General features: G+C 43.5%; 1 protein-coding gene across 1 annotated transcript in view; it reads right to left on the reverse strand.

Annotated features, from left to right (window-relative positions):
- LOC141445375 (protein purity of essence-like) overlaps positions 1 to 9,677 on the reverse strand; it is a 33,344-nt gene extending 23,667 nt beyond the window's left edge. Inside the window, exons 1-11 of the mRNA XM_074111221.1 lie at positions 9,544 to 9,677; positions 8,950 to 9,141; positions 8,049 to 8,223; positions 6,978 to 7,112; positions 6,289 to 6,388; positions 5,286 to 5,505; positions 4,367 to 4,560; positions 3,799 to 3,905; positions 2,865 to 3,025; positions 1,606 to 1,746; positions 728 to 938 (exon numbers count right to left, since the gene is read on the reverse strand). Of these exons, the coding sequence (XP_073967322.1) occupies positions 728 to 938; positions 1,606 to 1,746; positions 2,865 to 3,025; positions 3,799 to 3,905; positions 4,367 to 4,560; positions 5,286 to 5,505; positions 6,289 to 6,388; positions 6,978 to 7,112; positions 8,049 to 8,223; positions 8,950 to 8,979 (1,474 nt within the window). The 5' untranslated portion in view covers positions 8,980 to 9,141; positions 9,544 to 9,677. The remainder of the gene's footprint in view (positions 1 to 727; positions 939 to 1,605; positions 1,747 to 2,864; positions 3,026 to 3,798; positions 3,906 to 4,366; positions 4,561 to 5,285; positions 5,506 to 6,288; positions 6,389 to 6,977; positions 7,113 to 8,048; positions 8,224 to 8,949; positions 9,142 to 9,543) is intronic.
- Positions 9,678 to 9,683: the final 6 nt, after the last annotated feature.

Raw genomic sequence — 9,683 nt, forward strand, 5'->3', positions numbered from 1 at the left:
CAGCTCACAAGCGTCCGATGGTGCCGCCAAAATATCGGTGTCGGCTCCAATATCAAAGACAGGTACATCTATACTAATATTATAAGTACGAAAGTGTGCGTGTGCTTGTATGTTTGTCCGACTTTCACGTCGAAACGAAGCGACGGATCGACGTGGTTTTTGGCATAGAGATAGTTTATGGGTGCGAGAGCGACACAGGGTACTTTTTATCCCGGAAAAATGCACAGTTCCCGGGGTAACAGCGCGCGATAACTGAATACGGTATTTGACAACTCCTGATTTTTCCATATCTTAATATTATTATGAAAATATAGATATACAGATAGTGTTTAGCGAAGAGAAAATTTAAATCGGTTGAAAATTGGATTTATAGTGATTTTTTGAAAAATCTATATACCTGTCCCTTTCTCAAACGCTTTTCTCTATGCAGCAAGTATGGCGGTACTGGCGTGTGACGTCACATGTCAGTATGTCTTTCTCCGTCTAATCTTTGTTATTTGTAAAGGTAGCTTAAAAATTGTTTCTCTATTCGATAACAAGCATTGTGTAGTTTTAATTTATAAAACATAATATACAAAATAGTCAAATACCGTATTCCACGCGGGCGAAGTTGCGGGTAACTGCTAGTATTTCATAAAATTTTCTTGCCTCTTCGCCTCATGATACCGATCGGCGTCCATTAATCCGAAAACGCTCTCTTACGCAATCGAGGTCTGGTGGCACTCACAGTTGGGCGAGGACGTGTTGATGCCGGGCAGGCCGGCGAGCGCCTCCGGCCGCAGCAGCACGCTGGCGGCGGGCGGCAGGCCGGCCACGTCGGTCAGCGCCGGGCAGCACCACACCCACAGCTTGACCACGCAGCGGAGCCGCGCCTCCCAGCACTCCACGCCGTCCTGGACCTTCACCAGCGAGCCCAGCAGCAGCACCAGTGGACGCACCTGACAAAAATAGTAGACTGTACAACAAGAGCCTAAAACGAGCCATTTCACCTAAGACGTTCCTATAGCTACCCGAGCCGGTACGGCGAGGGTGGATAGACACGTCGAGGGGGAAATGGGTTTAATGCTCAAGTTTTACACTCTGATTTTCACTTTGATGGCGATTTTATGACGCCTAGATCCAGCAAACACGCAGCATGAGAAGTGAAGAAAGGGTTTCACAGCATACAAAAAAAAAACTAAAATCAAGTATAGTCATTGGACCTTAAAGCGACTCAAGCCGAAAACAATTCTTAATGCATGATCGGTATTACCCACGGTATTAACAGTTAAAGATTTTTAAACTTCGCTTCTACAGATCGAGCCCGCTCAAAGTTCTTTCTGTCATTATTTTGAAAACTATATCAACGTACAGGGTTCAAAATAAATTTTCACCGGGTATCAATCGTGACAGGCCCATAGTTTAGGGCCTCCGCAAACTCGCGCAGGTACACAGCTTGGGTTAGCACGGCGTGCTGTTTCAATAGAACAGAGATCCGCCTCACGCAGAGATGACATGAAACAAGCACACCACGCTCGCGCCAAGCCGCGCAAGTTAGCGGAGGCCCTTACGGCCGCACTTAAGCATGTGCACATTCATCGATGTAGATTGCTCTATACCACTCACCGAATTGTTGAGGTCCTGCGAAGCGGCGTGCCCCATGAGGGACAGAGTGATGCGCTGCGAGAGCAGATTGCACAGCTGATCAGTGGCCGGCAGGTTGTCGCGCGTCACCAGACAGATCAGGGAGCGCACTTCGTCCTGGCACTGTCAACAGAACAGGATAATTCAAATTAGTATGTGTTCCAAAGAACATTAGTGGCCAGTAACAAATGTTGCCATTTCGTAAAATATTTGATTTTTTTACCCTGTTTCTGAACGTACATAATAAATGTTGTAAAAATAAAATGTTACATTATAAAAACAAATGTTTGGGAATGCGTGTGTGCGTTTCATTACACATTCACGCAAAAACGACTGGACTGGATCAGCCGCAGAAGTAGATGTGCGGCAGGGTGCTTAAAATGGTGTAACTCTTACTGCCTTAGCAGTAGAGTCTTGTAACCTGACATCCACTTCTGCTACTGACTGTACGTTAATAGGGATTTAGGAAATAACACAAACTACTCTTTATCCTGATGTTTACACGGGATTGGGATTTACACTAGTAAAATGTCAAAATCTTAACTAATAAGTATAGATTCATTAAACTTTGCAGTATTTTACATACAACGTAAATGAAGACCATAATGTAAGTAATTTGTTATCATTCTCATAGTGAAATAAATAAAACGGTTTACTCAATTGAAGCAGCTAAGCTAAAGCCAAGTTATACTTATACATTAGCTTGTTCGCTTATTTTATGATTTAAATTCGAGTTTTGTTCCGTTTACCTTGATTTTAGAGAAGCTCGATATTCATCGTCTCGAGATCATGGCGCATGCAATACGATATTTGACTATTTTGTATATGTTTTATAAATTAAAACTACACAATGCCTGTTATCGAATAAAGAAACAATTGCTAAGCTACCTTTACAAATAACAAAGTTATGAGGGTTTGAAATTCAGGATTAGACAGAGAAAGACATACTGGCATGTGACGTCACACGCCAGTACCGCCATACTTGCTGCATAGAGAAAAGCGTTTGAGAAAGAGACAGGTATATAGATTTTTCAAAAATTTCAGTTTTCTCTTCGCTAAACACTGTCTGTATCTATATTTTCACAATAATATTAAGATATGGCAAATTCAGGAGTTGTCAAATACCGTATTGTGCCGAAATATTAAGTTACGCGGAACAAAACCCGAATTCAAATCATAAAAAATATATATATCAATGACCGCGACAGTCTAAAACATTGTATCGTCCGGTTGTTTGTTACCTGCGGTGTCCCGCGATGCAGGTTGTGTTGCACCAGCTCCTGCACCAGACCGAAGCGGCAGAGCCGGGTGCGGTGCTCGGGCTGCGAGGCCAACGCGCGGAGCAGCGTCAAACAGTGTTCCGCACACGCTAACGAGCAGCCGTAGCAGCCGCCACCGGATTCTGATAAACAACAATGGCCTAGTGGTCAGAGAACCTGACTACGAAGCTTGAGGTCCCGGGTTCGATTCCCGTGTCGGGGCAGATATTTGTATGAAAAATACGAATGTTTTCGGATCTTGGGTGTTTAATATGTATTTAAGTATAGTATCTATCTATATAATCAATATAATTATATTTAGTACCCATAACACAAGCTTTGCTAAGCTTACTTTGCGACTAGGTCAATTGGTGTGAATTGTCCCGTGATATTTATTTATTTATTGTCAAAACTTTATCTATTGGGTCAATCAATTTTTTTGTATGCTTGTTGCCATGGAAACGTCTACTGAGTTAATTAAAAAGTATGATTTTATGGGGTACAAATCAAAGCCAAGTTTAAAAAACAACCTATGTGGAGTACACATCGTGAAGGAACATTCACAACCTGCGAAGTAATGAGAACTAAAAGATAGGCGAAATATCGCTAGATGGCGTTAGTATCGTGAGGTTTTTTTGACGTTACGGTCTTGCTTGCAATTGGCTCATTAAGTTATTAACCAATTGCAAGCAAGACCGTAACGGCAAAAAACCTCACGATACTAACGCCATCTAGCGATATTTCGCCCGTCTTTTAGCCTTCGTTCAATAGCGTGTGTGAAGTTTCCAATCCGCGCTGGGCCCGCGTTGGAACTACGGCCCATGTCCTCTCACTTCAGAGGACGCCAGTGTGTGTCCAGCAGTGGGACGTTTATAGGCTGGGATGGAAATGATTTGTAATATCGCTCAAAACTGACCTTTGGTTAGATCGCCATCATAGTTCTGCAGCAAACCAGCGTACACCGGCAACGTGTCGCCTTTCAGCTGCTCGCTCTGAGATCTGTCGTATGCCACCAGCTCTTTCCTGCAATATAACATAGAGTGAAGGAAGGTTCACAAATAGGCCACGTTCCTTGGTCTCGACTTGTTAACTGTCGGGTTTTTGGTAAATATTCCAGCGTTTTAAGCAGTCGGTTACCTTCATTATTATTTGACGTCATTATAGTGTTGTGAAAACGCTCATTTCGAGGCTTAAAGACTCGAACCCTAAAGACTCTCGAGGCTTTACGACTCAAAGCCCACAAAGACAGTAATTAGCATCCATACGCATAAAATAAGCCAATTCAATTCTCAAATATATTAGAGTCCTTAAGACTCGAATGAGCATTATCCACAACTCTACTTCACTACTACCTCACTACAAGCACAATAAACGCCGCAAAAACGCTGAACATTAACCCTTTTCTCCTTTCCTCAACTGCCCCCATCATTAGACAAAGGCTAGTACATTCTAAACCTATGTTTCAAAGTTCAAACCACTGTTACCTGCACGCAAGCACCTTCTGTATGATCTTGGACAGGTCCTCGAAATGCCCCTTGCTGTCAACGCAGTACTTGTGCGCGAGCGACTGTATCACGCGGTTGATCTGAGCGCCGCCGAAGGACGCGGCGGACGCGTTGCTGTTCTCGTCGCCGGGACGGCCCTCGAGACGGTGCTCGCTTATCTTGTGTACCAGCGACTGGAATAGAACGCCACAGTTTATGGTTTGTTAAAGATTTAAGGACTACTAGCGTTTACCCGCGGCTTCGCACGCGTAAATCATTAGATAGAGTAGTTGAATTGAAATTCCGGGATTTTATTAAATTCTCGTGGAAATTACATCGTGGTTTTCATTGACGTTAAATTAAAACACCCATGCCAAATTTCATGACTAAGCCCAGCAGTTGTTATTTCGAGATTTTGTCCCTATCCCGTGGGAATATCGGGATAAAAAGTAGCCTATGTGTTATTCTAGACGTCCAGCCACCTACATACCAAATTTCATGACTCTTGAGCCCAGCGGTTGTTATTCCAAGATTTTACCCCTATCCCGTGGGAATATCGGGATAAAAAGTATCCAATGTTTTAATCCAGGTTATATACTAACTGTTTGCCAAATTTCATCCAAATCCGTACAGCCGTTTCAGCGTGAAGAAGTAACAAACATACTCACTCACTCACAAACTTTCACATTTATAATATTAGTAGGATTATCACAAATAACTATAAAATATAGAAGACGTAATAACACATTAATGCCTAGCTAGAGCCTGGAAGTAGGCAATTGCTACCTGAGCGTTAAACAGACGAGCTTGCAAGCTTGCGAGAATCATTTTTAACAGAAAGACAGCTTTGTATAGATGATATGTCGTCAATATACACGCTACGCCTGAAAACTCTAAACTCTAGTTACAGTACACTCACCTCAAGCACAGGCTTGTTGGAGACCAGCTGCCGGTACACGCGGTCGGCCTTGTCAAGCAAAGCCCCGATAGTCTGCACCATCTTCTTCCGTTCCTCGTCGTTCTCAATGTTGTCCACCGCGCAGCACGGTCGGGCGGTGAGGGTGTAGTCGAACTTGGCATATTTGCAGAAGCCGCAAGCGTGGCAGAGGAACGGATCTTTCTCGTCGTAGTTTATGGCGCTGGAGATTGAAAACAATTTAAGCCGCATTGACATTTATCGTGTTATCATCTATCGTGTTGTGTCGTGACGCATCAGAACGGTATTGGTTTCATACATTTTATATGGTTGCGCTCACATTTATCTGATGCAGTGCGTTGTGACGGCTTGTGTTGTGTCGCATCAAAGCTATAGAAAGTGAGAGAGACAGAGAGCGTTACAACACAACACGACAGATAAATTGTGAATGCGGCTTTAGGGTGTCCGTGACAGGTCAGTTGGCGCTAGTATCGCGACATGTGTTTGGTAACTTTGATATTTGTGTCACGTTTGTGATTGGTTAATCTGTCATCTCCCAGGATAACAGGATCAAAGGAATTTGGGCACAAATTTGTGCCTCTGGGAGAGGACAGGTTAAATATCTAAATGAGCCAATCGCAAGCTATACTGTAACGCCAAATGGATCTCACGAGTGGAGAAACTTTCACGGAAGTATGACTAGTTTGCAGTTTACGGATAAAAATACTTTTTGAACGTGTTGCTTAGGTACACATAAGAGAGCCGGAATAAATCGGCACAGTCGGGTCGTAAAATCGAATATGTGTAGATGTGTCCGTGGAAAAAGACGCTTGTTTTTGCCACATACGTACACAAGACAGCATAAGAACAAGTGTTCGTTTCAATCGTTTGTAGATACGTGAATATTTTCCCACCGGCACAGCTGATCGCCATATTCTGACCTGAAAATTATGAACGTGCGAGTCCAACCTTACTAACACTTGTTTTGTTTTGTTTGTACACTCACCGGCATTTGTGGCACTGGAACACGTTCTCGCCGCAGTTGGCGCAGACGCCGGGGTTGGCCGGCACAGACTGAGAGCAGCGCGGGCACTGCAGGGACTCGCCTGCGAACAACCGTTTCGTCGCTTACTTTAATTTATTTTAAAAGGCAAATAACCTGGCCCTCAAATGTATGGAGTTACCGGTAATTTTGTATGTAGATTGGGCAAAATTTTGTGCCGCTGAGAATACAATATCATCAATTCTATAATAAGTCTTTTTTTTACAATTGTCACGAATTGCCCTAACAAAAAATTCTTATATACACATTTCGGGGATTTTGGAAACGGCTCGGTAGGTGTTTTCGGGGATGACAAATCGATCTAGCTTGGTCTTATCTCTGGGAAAACGCTTGTTACCGAGTTTCAGCCCGAGCAAAACTCGGTCGCCCAGGTACTACATATTTTACGTCCAAGAGCCGAAAACAAACATTCGTATTATTCTTACAAATATCTGCCCCGACCTGCAATCGAACCCCGGCGGACCTTAACCACTTGGCTATCAGGTCGTCAGTCTTAGATATAGTTCAGGACTTAGACATCTTCTTGGAATTACATTTTAATTTTGTATCTGTTTGATTAGCCTCGTTAACAGAACTACCAAATTTTCGAGAGTGTCAATATCAGACTGTCACTACATCACAGCGTCACTCACCAGTGGCCTGTTGGTTCTCGTAGAAGTCGGCGTATTCCATCATGAGGTTGCAGGCGACGATTGGCAGCGGGAAGTCGACGCGCACTTCCGACTGGCCCGACTGTAGTTGCACGCGCTTCGCCTTGTGCCACATGCCTGAGAGAGAACAAAACGTCAACCATACTAGTACCTACAACAATACTAAATAGGAAATTAATGACAGCTTTCAACGGTTTAATAAAACTAAAAACAAGCTTTCATGGTAAACCTGCATGACTGTTCCATCACCAGACCCTGAATATCGCTCTTGGTCAAAGTGCTACCTAAAGACTATTCTAATAAAACCAAACACGGCTAGGGTACGTTGTTCCGTCTTGAAATTACAGTATCTTCAGACCCTGTATTTACCATTCTTGGTCAAAGTGTGTACAGTCAACCAATTTAATTTCCAGGCCACTATAGAACCTTGACATAGTAAATAATTTTAGTTTGTCTATAGCAATGCTTATTGGATGACGTAAAATATCACAATGACAAGGTTCTATGGTGGCCTAGGAATCAAATCGGTTGACTATACATCGAAACCGATTTCAACAACCCCAAACATGGCCAGGTTACGTAGGTTACGGTGTCTTGGAGTTTCAGTGCTTAACTGCCGGCTTTATAAGATCAGATCAGAGACCTTATTGTCTACTGCGCTCGGAACCACAATAGTTCCACCAGCTTTTTCTGTCACACTGTGTAGGGTGAGGGTAGAAAGAGCTGGTGAATGCGAGCGCACACACCTGCACGTAGATCAGTCTTTCCCAAAGTGGGCGATAACGCCCCATATAGGCGCCGGAGGCTGGAGAAAAAATCTTCACCTATGTGCTTTCATTAGGCGAGACTTATATGTTATTGAGGTTTTTAAGGTGACAATAAAATGGGGGACACTACAAAATAACTAATTTTCAAAGTGGGCGTTAGACGAAATAAGTTTGGGAACCTCTGACGTAGACAGTACGGCCTAAGTTTGATCGTACCATATTACTGTATTGTCATTAGAGCTACGCACAAATGTCAAGTACGCTGGTACAGTGGCATTTCACTCACCAGGTTTGTTCTTGAGCTCCTGGACGGCTTGCACCGTCCTGTTGTTGTAATAGAAGTTGATGCTTCGCACCATCTTGCTGCGCTTTATGTCGCCGATGCGGAGACTAATGCGGCTGATCATGTGACTGTTCACCAGCTTCACGATTTGCGTCGTCGTCGTGAATTTAGAGTCGATCTGTTGAAGATTTTTCGTTATGACAAGAGTTTCTCTTAAGCTAGGTTTAGACGAAGCCAGTGCTGGCTGCCAGTTTCAATGATAGCCAGCGCTGGCTTTTTATTGGCCTGGTATAAACAGTTTTTCAAGACAAGCCAGCGCTGGCTGCCAGCACTGGCGGGAATAAAGAAGATTGATTTGTCTGCCATGCTGATGCGTCCGATAATTGGTCGTTTGAGTTAGCAAAATAAGTGACGTTTTCTCGCTATTGCCATACAAAATCTTCATATTGCCATCAAAAAATATGTCAATTGATTGTTAGTGTCAAATACCCTACGCTATAGCAATCGTTCAGCTACTTGATGATACAATGAGGGCTATCGTTTATTGTCTTTCTAGATGGCGCCACTGTTGCGTGAGGTTTTTAAGTGTGGCTTTCAAAGTCTGTTATTAACCGTACCAAAAAAAAATAAAATAATCGAGCAACTATAGTGTTGCGTAGTCCCGTTTTGTTCGGAAAAAAGGGAGGACAAAAGTTTCCGAGTTTAATTGCACCGTAACGCATATTTGCCATAATTAATTTCAGGTATTGCAAAATATTCACAAAATTATTCTAATTATAAATAAAACCCGCGTAGCTCACCCAAAAACTATGAGATTTGACATTTCGGAGACCTCACGCTACACTAGCGCCTCTAGCGGCGAATTCATACGCGATAGCCCTCATTGTCATCTGTCAACCCTCACCTTGATGGTAGGCAGCTTGATGGTGGACATGGCGACTTCAGGGTTGTTGCACACGAGACAAGGCTCGGACTCCAGGTAGTACCCGTCCAGCTCGACGTACGCGCCAAGCGCCGCGTAAAGGGACGCGTTGCCGTGGGTGGACAACAGCTGGTTCTGTACTTTGAGCAGGTCCACGGCGCTGCCGACGTATTTCTATAGAAAAAAAAATGCATTTTGAACGCCTATCAAAAGCTGTCGTGCGTACAAAGCTATCGATTTATATAGTCCATTTATTTACGCAATTGCGACCTATTTGTGTGTACTTAAAGATGAAATTCGCTTTTGGCATTATAATGGCACGGCGTTGGACGATTTTTGTTAAAAGTTCAACAGTTAAGAGCGCGCCGAGCTTCTAGCGCATTTATTTAGCTTTCGTTTTTTAAATCTATGTAAGATATATTTTGAAGATTTACTTTGCAAAGCGTACACTATAGAAACACGATTAAGTACTTGTAGTTCGTTCGATAGAAAAAAAATCCAAAAGCCGTCTCTAAAAAATGATAGATTGATCGATTGGATTTGATTGAACTAAACAATGTAATAACGGCAAAGCACCTCCGTGTCGATGTCAGAAGTCTTGAGCGTGAAATAGCCCAGGAGGTCGACGAACTGGGCCGCCTTGCGCCCGTACTGCGGCAGCGTCGGCCATATGCCCCACAGCAGGGCCACCAGCGACGCTTGCTCCGCTTGCGGCG

The sequence above is a fragment of the Choristoneura fumiferana genome, chromosome Z (assembly GCF_025370935.1).
Source record: "Choristoneura fumiferana chromosome Z, NRCan_CFum_1, whole genome shotgun sequence".
NCBI classification, from domain to species: Eukaryota; Metazoa; Arthropoda; class Insecta; order Lepidoptera; family Tortricidae; genus Choristoneura; species Choristoneura fumiferana.